A 19,493-nucleotide genomic window follows, 5' to 3' on the forward strand; every position below is an offset into this window, starting at 1 on the left:
CAGAAGACGAAGAAGACTATACCATTTAATAAAATGGGGGTCATGTTTTGGCTCAATGTTTTTATTTTCAAGAGTTTTCTCAGTGCTGTATTAATTAAACTATGTATATTCTGGATGAGTTAATTTCTAAATTATTCCAATTAAAAATTCCGCTATAATAAAAATAACAGAAGGCGCTATGGCTTTAGTCAGCAATGGTACAGTCCGTCGTATCTGAGTTGGTCGCTGTAGCTTCACTCTGCTGCGGTTTCCTGTGAAGGAAGGGTTCGGGTTGATGCAGGAGAGAACCATGGCGGCCACTGAGATAGCGCGACAAGCGGTAAGTGCTCTGTTTTATCGGTTTACATAACTACGTATACTTACTAGTAGACTAATTTATACTAGTTATTTTGGAAGGTGTGACACAGTATAACCAAACAGCTTCCGGTATTCATTTATTCGTGAACGTGATAGCCCAACAAACCAATCAATTGCACAGTGGCGTTATTTAAAACAGCAAGTGTTGTTCGGTTAAATGATTAAAATATAGTAAGTTAGCACGTTTTGTGTGTGTGCATATTTTAAATTATAGCACTTCAATCTCCACGCAGCTGTTTTGGGGGAAATGGCTTGATGTTGAGGGCCAACAATAACGGGCGAACATCACGGTTTTGAAGTGACTACGACTGATGAATTATCATACGCAACGATTAAAAAAAAAATCGTCGCATTCTCGAGTGTCATTGTGTTGTTAAATAATTGGAGCGCGTCTAGTAACGTTACCGTTATGTTTAATTGCATTAGCATCCTTATGCTCGCTGGGCGTTGTCTATTATGAAGTATTTCGTACATTCGTGTCAAAAAACTGACATACAAAACAATTGAATTTTATTTTTTAGCAGCTTATGTAACGTTACCTTTCACTCGGACGTCTCTAATGAGAGTAACATATAGTCACATGAGGTAGCAGCCTCGAGACCGAGCTCAAAATCTGTTAGTTGTAAAAAATGACGTTCAAATCAGTCTTTACTATTCAAACCAGGGGTTTGAACCAGTATTTTCTGGTTACAGTGGGGTGTTGCAGTCATGATGACCCCCCCTTGGACTCCTTACAGTTGTCTGGTCTTGGAATGTTGCACATGTGGGTCAGATTGTAACTGTTTGCTCCGTCAATAAGATGCTCTCACAGCCTGGCTGCTCATAGTTGCCTGTTTTGTATTTAATGAAATGTGCATTTTGTTGCTAATGATTCCACAGTAATCCTCCTAACAGAACTGATCATCTGCTTTGATTGGTTCTCACTAAAAAGGATGTGCTTTTTATTGCCTTTCATTGCAGTTTAACTTAATGAAATGTTTCCATTTAGATAATGGATCTTTATTACATTAGACCTGTGCTGACTGAATGTTCGTTGTCATTTTTGTTAATTTAACAGAAATCAATTATTTGGCATGTTCATTCTGCTCATCGCACAGGTCACACATTTGCAAACACCCACACACTAAAGGATATGCTGTAAAATGTGGGCAGACAGCTTTTCCTGCCAGAGCTTCTGCAGGCCAGGTGGCAGACCTGTCTGAACAATGGTAGAGGAAATGCTGAAGAGTGAAGACTAATATGGCCGAGATGTGACGTTTTTGTTGCGTTATTTACAACATGTATTACTTGATAACGGCGACTGCAAATGGTTTACGTGTGTGTTTGCCTGAATGTGGTTTCAACAGTTGAGATCAGACAGGAAAGAGGAAGTGCACAGAGCTGAACCTTTGAGAGCTACACTATAGTATTACACTTTGTCAAAGGTCTTACCTAGGTTCTGTGTTTGAAATGAGGTGCATGTTGTGTACCTTTACATACTAAATTGACAATGTTTCATTTTTGCGCTCTCATGAATCTAAGCGCTTAGCTTACAAAGTCTTTCCATTGCTGACAGTGAGGAACCCTATAGTATGCATTGTTGAAACTGGTCTTGCTTGCTTCATTTATGATTTGCTTTCATTTGATCTTGTATTAGGGAGAGGGTGCACGTGCCGTCCCACTCTCTGGTCATGTTGGCTTCGACAGCATGCCGGACCAGCTGGTCAACAAGTCCGTCAACCATGGCTTCTGCTTTAATATCCTCTGCGTGGGTGAGTGCGTTTTGTCGGAGCTCCTTTTTTTCCTTGGGGCGAAATAACCATTTGCTTCTGTGTATGTCACACCCCTTTGTGAACGCGTACTGATTCTGTCCTGTGACCCACTTACTAAATACTGGTGCACTGATGGAGAGCAGTTGCGGGAACTTGATATTTGATTTTATTCTTATCCTGATTTCATGTGCTGATTGGAGGTTAGAAATGTTAACTAACCATCCCTCTAAAACAATTAATAAAAACAGGGGAAATATTTTTTACATTATGGATTTATGCATGTTATGGAGGTATATTTTACTGACAGAGTCAGTAGCAAACTGTGAAGAACGCATATGATTGTCACTCAATAAGAGGCCATTTGCCAATTAACCAAATTAAGTTCAAGCTAAATCCTTGTGCTTCTGGTACTATGAAGTCTTCATGCTTTTGTTATTCACTTCACCTTTTGAAAAATTTATATACAGAGCACAGAGGCATTGTTTCAGATTCTTTGTTAGCATCCCCTAAAGTTCAGGGCACCAGCCAGGGCTTTTATCCCATTTCTGCTAAAGCTCTAAGGATGCGATCACAAAACTCACTAGAAAGTTCTCACTCCTTACCTTTTAATAGCCACTGCTCATCAGCATTTAATCTGATTGGGGAATTGCTGCTTTATTTTTAGGCATCAGGCAAGGCTTTTTGCCCATGGCTGTAGTGAAAGCTTTACAGGGTCCTGTGGGAATGGGATCTGCGGGCTGAGTTTATGAAGAAATGGCAAATGTGAGCCATCCATATAATTAACATTCTGGTGGTGTTGCATGATGTCCATTTCTACTCTGCTTGTGGTTGTCAGGAGAGCAAGAATAGCCAGGATTGCTGCATGGCTTTTAGACACACAGAAGTGTATGCATCAGCTAAATCATGCACTTCTGTATTAAAGCTGAATTCATTATCCTTCTATATTCCATTTTAATATGCAGCCAGAGACAACAACTATTACATTGCAAATTATGTTTAATTATTTGAGGAATATGTGTATGGGTTCTATTTTATCTTAGATAATGAAGCTTATGGTGGTGGTAGCTTATTGTTGTGCTTTTGTTGCAGGGGAGACGGGTTTGGGAAAGTCCACCCTCATGGACACCTTGTTCAACACCAAATTTGAGGGTGAACCCACACAGCACAATCAGCCTGGAGTGCAGCTCAAGTCCAACACTTATGAGCTGCAGGAGAGCAACGTTCGCCTCAAGCTCACTATGGTCAACACTGTAGGTTTTGGAGATCAGATCAACAAAGAGGATAGGTGAGATCTGCTTGTGACCAAATATGTTTAAGTGAAACGATTCTTTAGTTGTTTTAACCAGAGACAAAATCAGGTCAATATTTACACCTGGTCACTTTATGCATTTTTACTCATCGGATAGCTTTCTGATTTGTTAAAGCTGTTCCATGTTCTGCCACATAAATGTGTATCTGCAAAATGTAAATCCAATCTATAATTCTCATGCTATGTGCAAATTTAACAAAGTTCACCTCAACAATTGCAGCAAAGACCACAATAGGAGAATGGCATCAGGTTTACGTTTGGTTTTAGTTTTACACGGTTTTGAGAACACAAACAAAAAACCATGTCTGTAATTTGTGATCGTAACAGTGCTACTCTATACTGCGCAAAAGTTACGTTTGAATAGTCAGTAGCAGCAAATTATTAAAATATGAAAACAAAACTTTTTAGAATCAGCCTCTGTGCACAACCAGCCTTGTACTCTCCCAGGTTCTGGAAGCAGTCCTACTAAAAATGTGCAGCACATAATCAAATATTTTGGTTGTAGTGTTGTAAATAAAACTTAACTACTGTTTTCTATTAGTGTCCTCTTTTGGAAGGCCAAACAAAGTGGCTTTAGCAACGAAAAACACTATTATAAATAAATAAATAAATATTATAAAAAATTATAATACAACGTGAAAAGAAGTTCTGCCTTCTTTCTTTGCGTATACATTTGGCCAGTGTTCTGAAACTCCCCAACATACTAAATTTTACAAAGAATATCGGGGACTTTCGGGTTGCCGCTTTGAGCTTTGTAAATCTGCAGATCTTATACACTCACCTAAAGGATTATTAGGAACACCTGTTCGATTTCTCATTAATGCATTTATCTATCAACAAATCACATGACAGTTGCTTCAATGCATTTAGGGGTGTGGTCCTGTTCAAGACAATCTCCTGAACTCCAAACTGAATGTCGGAATGAGAAAGAAAGGTGATTTAAGTAATTTTGAGTGTGTCATGGTTGTTGGTGTTGAGTATTTCACAGTCTGCTCAGTTACTGGGATTTTCACGCACAACCATTTCTAGGGTTTACAAAGAATTGTGTGAAAAGGGAAAAACATCCAGTATGTGGCAGTCCTGTGGGCGAAAATGCCTCGTTGATGCTAGAGGTCAGAGGAGAATGGGCCGACTGATTCAAGCTGATAGAAGAGCAACTTTGACTGAAATAAACACTCGTTACAACCGAGGTATGCAGCAAAGCATTTGTGAAGCCACAACACGCACAACCTTGAGGCGGATGGGCTACAACAGCAGAAGACCCCACCGGGTATCACTCATCTCCACTACAAATAGGAAAAAGAGGCTACAATTGCAAGAGCTCAACAAAATTGGACAGTTGAAGACTGGAAAAATGTTGCCTGGTCTGATGAGTCTCAATTTTTGTTGAGACGTTCAGATGGTAAAGTCAGAATTTGGCGTAAACAGAATGAGAACATGGATCCATAATGCCTTGTTCCCACTGTGCAAGCTGGTGGTGGTGGTGGTGTAATGAGGGATGTTTTCTGGTGGTGTAAAGGTGTGGGGGATAATTTTATTTTTTCTTGGCACACTTTAGGCCCCTTAGTGCCAATTGGGCATCATTTAAATACTATGCCCTACCTGAGCATTGTTTCTGACCATGTCAATCCCTTTATGGCCACCATGTACTCATCCTCTGATGGCTACTTCCAGTAGGATAATGCACCATGTTTCAAAGCTTGAATCATTTCAAATTGGTTTCTTGAACATGACAATGAGTTTACTGTACTAAAATGGCTCCCACAGTCACCAGATCTCAACCCAATAGATCATCTTTGGGATGTGGTGGAATGGGAGCTTTGCGCCCTGGATGTGCATGCCACAAATCTCCATCAACTGCAAGATGCTATCCTATCAATATGGGCCAACATTTCTAAAGAATGCTTTCAGCACCTTGTTGAATCAATGCCACATAGAATTAAGGCAGTTTTGAAGGCGAATGGGGGTCAAACACAGTATTATTATGGTGTTCCTAATAATCCTTTAGATGAGTGTACATGCACAAAGAGGTAAATAACATGCTAAAGAAAAAGGAAAACAATAAATCCCATCATATTACCCCTTTAACAACGATGATTGTGTGATAAGTGTCTGCGAAGCCAAACTTTCAGTTTCGTGTGCAGCAGTTTTCCACTTGCTGGCTATAACATGTCATATAACCAATAACATACTCTTACACATTTGTTTTTTACAATTTTTTTTACATCATTATTATTACTATACAATACAATATTTCCACCTCTTTCATTGTTCAACTTGCAGTTACAAGTCTATTGTGGAGTTCATCGATGCTCAGTTTGAAGCGTACCTTCAAGAGGAACTGAAGATTAAACGCACCCTACACAGTTATCATGATACACGGATCCACGCCTGTCTGTATTTCATCGCTCCCACTGGACACTCGCTAAAGTCACTTGACCTGGTTACTATGAAGAAGTTAGACAGTAAGGTTGGTGATGCATTTATTTTTAACAAATGTTTGATTACAATCGGGACTGACCAATATGATTCTATGGTCAATGTTAGACAAATCTTAGCAGTACAGTATTTAAAGAAGTGGTTCACTTTAAAATGAAAATTACCCCATGATATACTCGCCCCCAAGCCAGGTGTATATGACTTTCTTCTTGGAAGAGCCAAAATATTTATTAATATAACTCCGATTGTATTCGTCTGAAAGAAGAAATTCATATACACCTAGGATAGTTTGAGAGTGAGTAAATCATGGGGTAATTTTCATTTTAAAGTGAACTACTCCTTTAATGGTGTGGATGGACTATTAAAAATGCATTACTACATGACTGTCATTTATAAAATATTCTTGAAAAAAATCAATGTTATATATTTTGACTAATAGTAATAATAATGTTTACAAAATTAAGTAAAAAAAAAACTCATTAAATGAAACTAATGTCTGCTATATACTGTATGTGTCTTAGCATTATTTACTGTTTCACTGTACAGAGCAGTTTGGTTTAAGAGGTGTGGGTTATTAAGCATTCAGCTGATGGCTATGCCATGTTTAATGTCATTGGAGCTGTGTAGATGGATTCAGTGAAGGTCAGCTGTGTTGTACTGCATTCGATTTCATCTCTCTGCGTGCACGATTGAGTGCAAGCACTGAGACGAGAGAGGTATGCATAAACTCGTCTTAGTTAAGGGAAAAACATAGTTTAATATGAAAAAAAAATGGTTGAGTATCCCTTTAAGCTAGTGGCCAGGCTACTGAGAATAGTACTAAGATGGTTATGTGGGTGGCAGGAGTGTAAAAATTTAGTGAGTGGGATCAGAGCACTCTATATGTGCATTTGTTTAACACACAGTCACGAGTGAAGAGGGGTGTCTGATCAATACATTGATCAAATGACAAACGATACGATCTATTGATGCAATTTGTAAAAAACTACACCCATATATTTTTCAAGAGTGGTTATTTTACAAATAAGACAAAAACTGTGAAGTTTTCTGTGCACCCACATCTGTATTGCGCACAGAGAGCGAGTTCTCTTTCACTTCTTTGGTGCTTGAACATACAAATACAGACAGAAATATTAATCGAATTGTAATTGTAGCGCAGAACTTTGAGGTTTTGACAAATATCGTATTGCTGGCTCGCTGTTTTACAGCCCTAGTTTGAAGGCATATTGCGATGTGAGCAGACAGGTTTATGCAAGCTTTCACAGGCTTCTAGTTAATTTTAATCACATTAGCTTCTCCTTGATGTTAAAAGAGGATAATCTATTTGTGTCGTTTCAAGTGTCTGCACTGTAGCAGCATCTGCATATAGAGAATAAAGTGAATTCAGCCTTTTTCTGTAATGTCTGCTATTTTTTCAGGTTGCTGAGGCATAAAAGACATGAGAGAATCTCAGTGTCTATATTTATCTGGACTCAGCCAGATGTTCTGCTTTTGACTGAGGTTGCTTTGAGTTGCTTGCATCCAGATTTAGTAATAACTTACTGCCTGAGAAGTTGACTTTCTGAAGGGAAAATATTTACTCATGATAGCCATGTTAGGTTTTAAATATCAGCATGCTCAGAAATCATCTGTCCATTGCTGTGTCTGGTTGATGTCTTCATCTTAATTAGTATTAATAGATTTAATTTCTGATTTCTGTCTATTTCTAAATGCTTAAAAATAATCTTTCTCCTCTTATATACAGGTGAATATCATCCCTATCATTGCCAAATCAGATGCCATCTCAAAGAGTGAACTGGCAAAGTTCAAAATCAAGATTACAAGTGAGTTGGTTAGCAATGGTGTCCAGATCTACCAGTTTCCCACCGACGATGAGACTGTGGCAGAGATCAACTCAACCATGAATGTAAGGAGCTTGATGAGCTTGAACATCATTCATATTTGTAATCATTTCTGTTGTTACATGCACTTAACAAGATGTGCTTTTAAAGTGTTGTGTAATGAATATAATTATTCTACAGACACATAACTCCTAAGTATTAAAATTTTGGTGTGTAACTCATTCCTCATTGTGTGTGTTTCGTATATGAGTGATACCTAAAATCATGCTAATAGATGAGAAAAGGTTTGCTGCTATGTTTTTGTCTAAAATCTAGTTTGTATGTGCTATATAAGAGAACAAAATATACTTATCTACAGTATGTTGGTATTATGTAATTGGATAAACAAGATTAAGAATGATGTGTTCCTCTTCCACTTGAAATTCTATTACATAGTCAGTCACAAATGTAGTATGTCCTGTTTTGCTTGGAGACAACAGCCATATTTGATACTTCAGCGCTCACCCAGTCTGCATTTCACATCACAGTTTAGCAGTTTAAGTGCGAAAGAGTCCATATGGTGTCCAGCTTCCTTGCCTGTGTTTGCTCGTAGGAAAAGACCACAAAAGGAGAGGCATTCTTCATCAATGTACTCTCCCAACAACATAGAGCATAGTAACGTGACATCCAATGAATGAATGTCACTTTCACCAGCCTGTGCCTGCAACGTTACTGTGGTAACCTCCAGTACTGGTTAACCATTGGAAATACAGAAATGCAGAACTCTGTTCTAGTGGGATGTGCCCTCATATCTTTCACAATGGTTGTAAAGGTGGTTCTTGTCTTGTAAATATCATCTTAACAAGGTGATTTCTTTGTGAGGTCTTCACTACTGTGAGACGTAGTGCTTCAGTAAAGTGCTTCATTGTGTTCATAGTACGTTAGACCAAGACAGATGAGTGCATCAAGTTACATTACTGTTTGTCTTTCGTGTCACATGATCCTTCAGAAATCATTCTAATATGCTGATTTGGTGCTTAAGAATAATTGTTTGTAAATGTTGAGTAAAGCTGTAAAGTTGAGTTGTCCTGCTGTGATTTCTGTTTGTCAAAGAATCCTGAAAAGAACAGTATTTATTTGAAAAAATGCAAAAAATTACATGCACTAGTGTAGATTTAAATTTGTCATCTTGTCTGTTACAGTAAAAATTTAAAATAGACTGCAGTATTTCTGCTAAATTATTTGTTTGTGGGATTTTTTTTTTCTCTGCAGGGTCATTTGCCTTTTGCAGTAGTGGGAAGCACTGAGGAAGTGAAGATTGGGAACAAGATGGTGCGAGCACGCCAGTACCCCTGGGGAACCGTCCAGGGTAAGTTCTGGTCACGTCTTCCAAAGGAAATGACACTGAGCTCTTCCCTCTGTTTGCCCATGGCCTCTTTGTTCAGGACATCCAAACCCATCCTGTCCCTCCCTTTCTGCTGCGTTGTGTCTGGACACTCTTTCTCTTTCTTTCTTGCATTTTTTTTTTCACAGGAGGGCAGAATACTAATGTTTTAGGGCTGTCAAAACGAGAAAACTGAGCTGTAATTGTCCATGTGACTAACCACTGTGGAGCCATTGAAAAATGACATCAGTACAGTGCTGATTAGTTGATAGTACTATAATAACACTCGCAATCCCAAAACCCCTCATTGATGACTATCCTGAGGAGTGATGTGAAAGGCAGTAGGCAATGCAAGTTTATTTAAATAGCACATTTCATGCACAATGGTAATTCAAAGTGCTTTGCATAGAAGAAATTAAAATAATCAAAACAATTAAGAATAATTAAAACGGTTTAGAATAAAAAATAAAACTAACGTACATTAAAAACAGTCGGACGAACAGTGGCACAGTGCTCATTCAGTTAATGCCCATAAACAGATGTGTTTTGAGTTTGACTGTCGGAGCACATCCGATCTCCTCTGGAAGCTGGCTCCAGCTGCGGCTGACATAATAGCCGATACAGACTCTCTGTGCTTAGAGTGAACCCCTGGTATTTCTAGCTGATGTGATCCTAATGATCTGAGAGATCTGTTAGTTTTATATTCAGTGAGCATATCTGCAATATATTGAGGTCCTAGCCCATTGAAGGATTTATATATTAGTAATACTTTAAAATCAATCCTAAAATTAACTGGGAGCCAGTGTAAAGACCTGAGGACTGGTGGTGTGATATGTTCATATTTTCTGGTCCTGCTCAGAATCCTGGCAACAGCGTTCTGTATGAGCTGCAACTGTCTTATGGTCTTTAGGAAGGCCGGTAATGAACAGGACTCAGGAGTTGTGCAAGAATTGAGCCTTGAGGGCCTCCGCAAGTCAAGGATGTCCATTCAGACTTATGGTCTCCTATACTCGCAAGATGACCTCTTCCTTCTAAGTATGACCTGAACCATATTAGGACTATCCCAGAAAGCCCCACCTAGTATTCCAGCCTGTCCAGAAGTATGTCGTGATCAATAGTGTCAAATGCAGCACTGAGGTCGAGTAGTACCAGCACTGATAATTTGCCTGTATCTGTATTTAAGCGAATATTGTTTATTATATTTGAGCGCTGTGATGTGATCGGAAACCAGATTGAAAATAGTCAAAGTATCCATTCAAGCTTAAGAATTTGGCCAGCTGATTGAAGGAAGCAGATTCATGATGTTTTAAGGTTTCTTCAAAAATTTTGCCTTTTTCTACGAAAACTGACATAGTAAGTACTTTCTCAGGTTGTGGCCTGATCTGTCAGACCCCAGAGCAACTTGTTATTGTAAAACTAGCCTTCGGGCTTATTTGGGTACATTTACATTTAAGAATGTTTATTAATGGACACTGTCCCTTTTCTAAATAAATAAATAAAATTGATTTTCTCAGAGAAACTCACTGCACTTGCTTTCTGAGAGCATTTTACTGTGAATCTGGCTTGGAGGGTTTGTCAGTAGCAAAAAGAGAGCGTGTTGTTTAAGTTGCTGTTTATAATATTTGAGAAGAAAGTCTGTCTAGCTTTGCCTATTTCCATATGAAAAGGATAGATGCTGTCTTTGTAGAAATTAATTGACTTTTATCTTCCTCCACATGCGCTCTGCTCTTCTACATTGTCTTTTAATATTTTGCACGGCTGTAGTGTGTGAGTTTCTCCAAGGTGCTTTTTGTCTACCGCTATTCTTCCTGACTTTCATAGGAGCAATATCATCAATTACACTTAACTTTTGAGTTAGAAGAATCAAGGAGAAAATCAATAGTCAGCAGATATGCTTGGTTTTAAAGATATAGCCTTCATAAATAAGTAAAATACGTGGAGCACTGGCACCTTTTCTCCTTTACAAATTCTCTGCTCACCAAGTCTGCATTTATTTAATCCAAAATCAAGAAAAAAACGTAATATTGTGAAATATTACAATTTAAAACCGTTTTTTATTGTAATATATTTGAAAATATAATATTTCCTGTGATGTCAAAGCTAAATTTTTAGCACCATCATCACTTCAGTTTTCAGGGTCACATCATGATCCTTTAGAAATCTTTCTAATATGATTTGACACAAGTACATATACAAGTTGCAATCCCCTTTTGCCTTTTAATGAAAAAATTAGGATCTACAGTACAATAATGTTCATTAGTCATGTTCAATAAGCTGTGCAAGTCCAGTTCACTTCATTCACAATTTGTCCTGTCAGTTTTTATTAATGTGTGTTGTATGCATGCAGTGATTTGAAGTGTAACATTAGAGCAGCAGTGCTGTGATTGTCTTCAGGCGGTCTGTGACATCACTCTGAATCTCTCTCTCTCTCGGCACATGAAGCTGCAGGGCAGCACACGTGGTCTTAATTTAGCTTGCTGCAAGGCTGAACTCACTGAGGAATATGTGTGTGTGTGATGTGTGTTTTCATGCACCGCTGCTTAAAACCATGCAGAAATGGGTTCATTTCTATGAAAAAGTAGGGAGCTGGTAAAAAATTAATCCTTTAGACTTAAGTTGAACGAAGGGCCCAAGCCATTACTAGAGACTAAATGATCAAAGATACTTGGGGATGAGCCCTTTTAACCAGCCAGTAAGCATTCACCTAGCAACCACACATAACAATAGCCTGGCAACCACCCAGAACATTCTTGTCGCATAGTTTTGCACAGACAAGCAGCACTCATGATTTTTTTCATCAAATGAAAATAAATGTTATTACAAGTACAATAACCGCTGCGGGGAATGTTGTTGTGTCAGTAATACTTGACTCTAGTATTGCTGATCAAAGTTATACGAAATGACTGTTAATAGGTCATGTCTGTTCTTCTGAAAGGATTCCTTGTTTCGGTGGTATAAATGAAAGAATGTCATCAAAAGTCACATTCATGTATTTTAGGAAATTTTACCTTATTTTAAGTTCTGGAACTGGTCACCATTTCTTTGAAGCATTATTTTTTGATCACCTTTTGTTGTTTTTTTACAGTCTTGCAGTGACAAGATTTTTTTTGTTAAATAAAAATATACAGTTAAGTGTAAAGGTTCTAAAGCTCCTGAATACACCTATAAGAATAATTATAATAGTTTTACATATACCACTGTTATTTGCTACTGTATGTCATGTCATCTACCCATCTGAAGATTTTCCATAAACTACCCAGGTCTTTAACTTTTCGACTAACTCCACCCTTAAAGGGAATGTAGTAATTAATGTGTGTGTGGCATGCCCTGGAGGAAGTTATTTTCTTCTCTTTTCTTCTCATGTTGAAATAAGATATTGGTTTAGTGCTCATTTTCCATTAAATATCATGTGTTTTCCAGTGGAGAATGAGAATCACTGTGATTTTGTGAAGCTGCGAGAGATGCTGATCAGGGTCAACATGGAGGACCTGAGAGAGCAGACTCACACTCGCCACTATGAGCTATACCGCCGCTGCAAGCTGGAGGAGATGGGATTCAAAGACACTGACCCCGACAGCAAACCCTTCAGGTGAAGAGGGTCACAGTCACACCAACAATATGGAGAAAGTTCTCCGTCACAACTTATCGCAAAAAGATTTATTGTCTGCATTTACAGGTGTAAATTAATGTTAAAATGTCTTTTTGCCTCTGGTTTGCTGTCTTTAGCCTCCAGGAAACATACGAGGCCAAGAGGAATGAGTTCATGGGGGAGCTGCAGAAGAAAGAGGAAGAGATGAGGCAGATGTTTGTCCAGAGAGTCAAAGAGAAGGAAGCAGAGCTGAAAGAGGCAGAAAAAGAGGTTCGTTTGTTTGCATGTGTAGTCTGTAATTTTGTAGAAATGTTGTCATAAAGGTCTCAAAAGTGTTACCGAAAGCTGACGATACATGTAGCTGTATGTCTGGGATGATTTATAGAATACAACTAAACGGTATTTTTAAAAAAGTGTTTTAGTGTTTAGTCCTATAAATTGGACTATTTACAGTAGATGTAAAGCTTTGTTCTGTAACCGCTCACATACTGACTGTGTTCACATCACAGCTTCATGAAAAGTTTGACCGTCTCAAGAAGCTTCACCAGGATGAGAAGAAGAAACTAGAGGACAAGAAGAAGTCTCTCGATGATGAGCTGAACGGCTTCAAGCAGAAGAAGACGGCTGCTGAGCTGCTGCACTCACAGGCCCAGCAGGCAGGGAGCTCCGCCACACTCAAGAAGGATAAAGAGAGGAAAAAGTAAGTATTGACCTCCACGTGGTTCCTAACCCTCACCACCTTCCCTCCCCAAGACCCCAGACGATCACGATGCAGGAGATTGTGTGTGCATTTCACTGACCGCCCGGTAAGATTGCAGGGAATGTTCAATTTAGATCATTACCATAAATTCAAATGGATGGTGTTGAGAGTATGTCTGAAAATTGAAAGGTCTCGTTTGAACATATACACTACTGTTCAGAAGTTTAAGGTCAGTAAGATTTTTCTTTCTTTAAAAGAAAGAAATACTTTTAGCAAGGATGCATTTAATTGATTAAAAATTTTAATTTTACACAATTTTAATTTTACAACAGATTTCTATTTGAAACAATAAATTGTTTGATCTTGTGTTCAGACTGGAGTAATGATTTGCCTTTACAGGAATAAATTACATTTTAAAATATATTAAGTTAAAAAGTTATTTTAATTTGTAATCCCATTTCAAAATATTACTGTTTTTGCTCTATTTTTGATTAGATTAAAGCAGCCATTGTGGGCATAAGAGACTTTTAAAAATGTTCCGACCCCAAACTTTTGAACTGTAGTGAAGCTTCTCGTATTTTTGTGCAATTACATACAATACATTTGTAGTTTTCGTTTGATTTTGCATAATGGAAACTAGACCATACTTTAATAGTGACCTCTTAACATCACACAGTCTGATGTGTAAGATAAGTCCTGTATTAATAGAACATGTTGGACAATTCTATATAGTTATAATAATTAAATTTTCTTTATAATTATATGTAATTGTGACTATAATTATCATGGCTTGTAAAATGATTAGATTATGAACATTTAAAAAAAAAAATATATAAATATTTTTCACTTTTAATCAAAGGGTCACGCACATTCAATCTGAAAAGCGTACTAGTAATTAGATCTCAAATAAATTGCTTCAACAATGCTGGTAATCAACCATGGTTGTGTATTCAAGCTGATTTGCTGCATTCACCTGAATACTATGGGAAGACGACACTTTCAGTGACGAGGTTTACCTTTTTTTTTTTTTTTTTAGATCAATTTCTGCTTTTATTTTTAACTGTTTTTCCCCCTTAAGCTTCTTGTATGCGCTCATGAGGCAGCAGACCACTGCTTTAAAAACGTATGCTACACTTCACAGCAATGAGATACCAAGGAAGCAGTTTTGCAATGTATAAAGTGCAAGAAAGTAAAGTGAAATAGACATGTGAAGGCCAAGTATGGTAACCCATCCAAGTTAGTGCACACTCATTAGGAGCAGTGAGTAGTGAACATACACACACCTTGAGCAGTGGGCAGCCATTTTGCTGTTCCACGCAGGGAGCGAGGTGTTCAGGGTTAGGTACCTTGCTCAATTTCCTGCTGGTATACACTGATTTCACGCAGCCACCATTTTTAAATCGAAAGCAAGGCTTGGACTACCAACCTGAAGCTGTTGCCGTGATTTACACTATTGATGTTAATATCCAATATAGGATATGTATATAGTTCATTCCTGCTGCTTTTTTTACGTTCTGAATTTTATATATAAATATACACAGTGTATGTATATATATTTACAAATGAATCTTACTTTATATAGTCTAATGGCACTTTTCCACTGCTGGTATGGTGCGGCTCGCTTCGCTTTTCCACTGCAGTTAGTACCGCTTCAAAGTGGATGGGATTAAAGTTTGACCATTATACCGTCCACTGTTTTTCTTTCTTTTTTCTTCAAGCAATTCAATCAAGTAGTTTTTAAAACAGGTGCTACAGCGGTGGCTGTTACTGGCTATTTAAATCTAGAGGGTTTGATGTCTCACAAATACAATGACAATGGTAGTGACGATTCTGTCTGACCAATCTGTCACCTGCAGTGTGTTCACGTCACATTTTAGTATCAGTACGGTACACTTGGAACCTCAACAGAGGTGGTATCATTTAAAGCGAGCTGTTCTGAACCATGCAGTGGAAAAGCGCCATGAAGTATGTACAGTTCTGGAATAACTCATTTCTACATTAAACACAACAATACGCAACAAAAATCGCATTCACGACTCTCCCGTGATTACAGGCGGCACTTCCGGTTTTCTTTCCACCAGAGCCTCACTTTCGATTTTAAAATAACGGCTGCGTGAAATCAGTGTATTGAGAATCGGACCTGCAACCTTTATCCAAATCCAACACTTGAGATTGAACAGTTTCTTACCACTTTCTTTTCCATTATTCAGTGGGTGATATTTATTCCTAGATTTATAAGATAGCCAGAGAAAATGTTACAGTTTTCCTCAGTGCTCATGTGGGGCAGGGCATGTACAATATTCATTTTGATGTTGCATGTAAGGTGTCTTGTTTAGTTTGTACACGTGTCATGTACGTCTCATCCATGCTGTTTTCCAGTTAACTCCTCACCTGCTCCCCGTCCTGCATGAGTCACCTTATGCTGGTAAGGCTTTCATGGTATCTCTTAAGACACAAACCCTCGCTTGCACGATGGGACTAAATTACAAAAATGTGTAATGATGATGGACAGTTACACTGCGGTGTCAAAGCACTGCAGTAGTAATTACATTTCCTGTTCATGCTTAAGCCTTAAACACTGGCAATGTGAAAAATGTCTATGGTAGCAGCAGGGGATGTTGTGTCACCAGCGTCAGGCGAGAGTTTATTGCTCTCGCTATGTGATGTGCAGCCATCTGCCATCTGAATCCATAACAATCTGCTGTTGTTTTCACTCCACACTGCTCTTCCACAGACTCGCACAAAAGAGCCTTTAATGGCTCGGCTCCTACAGCTGGGCCACACTAGTCCTACACTTGGCCGAAAGCTTGAGCTATCCCTTGCCACATACCTATTAGTAATAGTTAATTAACACACATTAATGTTGGGATGTCCTATTTATGCAAATAACCCACAGAAGAGATAATGTAATTCATTTTATCCAGCACAAAGAGAGAACAATTCTAAGCCTTACCACATACACCCCCTGCAACTGCTTTCAAGTGTTTTAACAGATGCACGACTAACATTTTGGATCTTTTTATTTTTTATTTTTGTGTGAATACAAAAGTGTCTAACCTGTAGGGAACAATAACCTTCCTTCTCTCTCATTTCCAGTTCAGGATTCCTGTAGAAAGTGCTCCCCCTGCCCGCAGTGAATGAGCTCTCCCCCCTCAGTGTTCCTGAGCCATGCTGTTCCCGTTCCCTCCCCCCTCTCTCCCGCCCCACATCCCCCCAGTTTCACGCATAACATAGCTGAGGAGGGATATTAACTGTGAATTGGAATCCTTTTTTTTACATTTTTAAAATTCCATTTGTTCTTCTTTGTTTTACTTGCTGTGTTATGATCTCATAATGATATTGCTTTGTTTTGCATGATTAATGTATGAATCAACTTTAACATGAGGGGCTACTGTTGCAGTAGTGAGCACACAGGTTAAAATGAGACAAATTGGATTTCACTGTCAGTACCATTTCATTGGTTCTATAATAGGAAGATAAATGAGCTGCTTTCAGTTCAGTCGTTGAGCTTTAAAGCATTTTTACAGTTTTCTAATAGAATTTAGGTACATGAGTAGTGGAGTGGTGTTTTGTCTCATTTTAGCTCATGCATGTTATGCAGATCATATCTCAATGTTGTTGTTTTTTCATAAACCTGTCATTCTTATGCTTGTATTAGTTTAGAAAAACTTCATATTGGCACATTTCATACAAATGTAAGCAGCTTTTTATAGTTCTTTATTTTTGTGACATTTTATTTTTCACAAAATTAAAATAAAAATAAAAAATTCACTTACTAATCATTAAATATCAATTACAAGGGGACCAATAAAGCTTCTTTCATAAAGCTTAAAACTGTGGAAAATCATTGTGTATGGCTATCAAACAATTAATTTTGCATTATTCATGCAAGTGTTACTGTTTATGTACTGGGGGTGACATGGCCAGTGTTTGATTTTCCACCAAACCATTTTTAAAGAGCCGGTTCGCAAACCAGTTCTTTGTTTCGACAGTCAAAGAACCGGTTCTCGGCCAGGAAAATTGGTTCCAAAGCGGCACCAACTCTTTGCTGGACTAGAACTGTTCTTTTACCATGTCATGCTTATGTCAGGGGCTGGTTATTCTGACCAACAATAAGATGGGAATGGTAAAGCCAAGACGTATGGCAATATACACAGTGACATAACAACATCGTTCGCTGGGCTCTTTAGTCAGTGGGAAAACAAGCCAACAAGTTGAACCAGCACCAGTTCCGAACCAGTTCTTTTTTTGGTGGAAACAGTAATGGAAAATCCCGATTCCTCAATTTATAGACCTTAGTCAGGGTGGTGATCTGATTGTTCAGCTGACACAACGTTTTTCTAAAAAAAAAAAAAAAGCCTTCAGTAGACAATGGGCTTTATGCACAGCTGCACTACTTCCTGAACTTAAGCCAGCTCCTTGTTTCCTGTCTGCCATTATTGGCCACATTGATTAATTCAGGTGTGTCTGATTATTGTTGCCATGACTACTGAGATCAAACACACCTGAATTAATCAATTTGGCCAATAATGGCAGACAGGAAACAAGGAGCTGGCTTAAGTTCAGGAAGTAGTGCAGCTGTGCATAAAGCCCATTCTATAAAAGTTCTGGGACCTATAGGGACCTAGTGATCTAGGACATTTATACAGTATGTGCCATTGTAAAGATTGTGCCCTCACAGCCTCGTTATCATCTGCATTGAATTCAATAGGCAGTTTGGAGAATTGCTGGACTTTAAAGCAATTTACTATACCTTTATGCTTAACTGAGCACATATAATAATAAGACCTGCTTAGTCCTACATCTGAATACTCCACAGATTTGTGGCCTGTATTCTCAAATGAAGAGCTGACTGATCACTGCCACAAGTCAATGTTAACCGAACTTTATTAAAAGATCCTTTTGACAATAAAGTAGGAAAATGTAGTCATTTTAATCCATTTATATCTGTCTCACTGCAGAAAATGATGCTTTTATTTTCAGTCTCTTAAGCAAGTTGCGAATTATGTTTTCAAAGCTAAAATTAAACATACCAGACTGTTCAGCCAAGTCGAAGTGAACCAAACAATGCTTTGTTATGGATGGTATTTGGATGCTGACCTTTCAACAGGTGGTATTGATGCGATTGGTATTTAGCACTTTATTAACTCTCTTGCTCCCTCCAGTCTCCCTGCTCACTGTTGTGTGTGTATTTACTTTCCTTTGCAGTAATCCCTGGCTCTGCACTGAGTAGTATGGCTTTGATAAGGGACCAGGCCCAGACTCTTTGGTTAACCGGTACCCCGAGGCAGTGCGGACCCGGCCCTCTGTGTTTCTTACAGATCACCTCTTGTGTTTTCACTTTGTGCTCTTTCTGCAGCTTTTGCTAACATTTATATTTATTGTGATACCAAAACACTTACCTTTGCTGAAGGCTGTGCTTATTTGCGGTGTATGTGTTGTGTCACTAATATGCTTAAGATTGTTTGCCTCTTCAGAGATGTGGGGAGGAAAAATGCAATCATAATCACTGTCCCAGTTAAGCTGTTTTATTCTTTAATTTTTTTTAGATTGGGTTACTCTTGACAACAAATGGACCACTTTAAGAATGCAAGCTGAAAGCAATGTTGCATTGAACAAATCCATGCATGTTTAAGAGCAACTTGTGAAGATGCACAGTGCATTTGAAGCAGGGCAGAAGGATGGTGTTCCTATCCGCCCACATTCCCAATGCTTCATGCTTTTGCCTGGCAAAAGAAAAATCTGAGTGCCCATCTCCAATTGACTGATGTAAACTTGTCTTCCCACTGGCACTGATGCCCAGTTCAATGCCCTCCTGATACTTTCTCTAATCTGCGTTTGTCTCCTCTCTTCCTCTAGCTTCTTTTAACTCTGTCTTGGCCACCCGTTGGAAGAGGGGATTGCAGCTTCCACGAGAACTAAGCGTCCACTCTTCTTCCTGTCTTTTTCACTCCGTCAGCCTTGTTTGAATGTTTTTGTTTTTTTCATTTTTAAAATTTCATGCTGTGTGCCCTGTTGAACATGGCCTTATGTGGGCTTAACATGGTATTTTTTCAACGAATATTAGCGCTGTTTTCTAATTAGGGCATGCCAAGCAGTCCCTCATTAGACATCTTTTGCTGGCGACACCAGAGCCAAAGCTCT

General features: G+C 38.5%; 1 protein-coding gene across 5 annotated transcripts; it reads left to right on the plus strand.

Moving 5' to 3' along the window:
• The first annotated feature begins 197 nt into the window (after nucleotides 1-197).
• Nucleotides 198-19,351, plus strand: septin6 (septin 6). Of its 5 annotated transcripts, none has more exons than XR_005621777.2 (11): nucleotides 198-319; nucleotides 1,994-2,108; nucleotides 3,198-3,393; nucleotides 5,701-5,887; nucleotides 7,601-7,762; nucleotides 8,949-9,045; nucleotides 12,481-12,649; nucleotides 12,787-12,919; nucleotides 13,159-13,349; nucleotides 14,305-14,359; nucleotides 16,446-16,578. XR_005621777.2 is itself a non-coding variant. In XM_039664654.2 (11 exons), exons 1-10 carry the CDS (start codon nucleotides 275-277, stop codon nucleotides 15,730-15,732), a joined length of 1,299 nt encoding a protein of 432 aa, XP_039520588.1. In that variant the 5' UTR covers nucleotides 198-274; the 3' UTR covers nucleotides 15,733-15,774; nucleotides 16,446-16,588. The 5 variants fall into 5 exon arrangements, 4 of the variants coding, with proteins under 4 accessions (XP_039520588.1, XP_039520587.1, XP_039520586.1 ...); XM_039664654.2 differs by lacking the exon at nucleotides 14,305-14,359 and adding an exon at nucleotides 15,729-15,774 and having other exon boundaries at nucleotides 16,446-16,588; XM_039664653.2 differs by lacking the exons at nucleotides 14,305-14,359; nucleotides 16,446-16,578 and adding an exon at nucleotides 19,209-19,351.
• The last annotated feature ends 142 nt before the right edge of the window (nucleotides 19,352-19,493 follow it).

This window comes from Pimephales promelas, chromosome 9, assembly GCF_988280905.1.
Source record: "Pimephales promelas chromosome 9, fPimPro1.hap1.1, whole genome shotgun sequence".
Classification (NCBI taxonomy): domain Eukaryota; kingdom Metazoa; phylum Chordata; class Actinopteri; order Cypriniformes; family Leuciscidae; genus Pimephales; species Pimephales promelas.

Excerpts from the sequence above, each read along its gene's own strand:
- septin6 (XM_039664652.2), top strand. The coding sequence starts at position 275 with ATGCAGGAGAGAACCATGGCGGCCACTGAGATAGCGCGACAAGCG. Across the intron at positions 3,394-5,700 it reads CAGATCAACAAAGAGGATAG|TTACAAGTCTATTGTGGAGT; the intron begins GTGAGATCTGCT and ends TTCAACTTGCAG. Across the intron at positions 5,888-7,600 it reads TGAAGAAGTTAGACAGTAAG|GTGAATATCATCCCTATCAT; the intron begins GTTGGTGATGCA and ends TCTTATATACAG.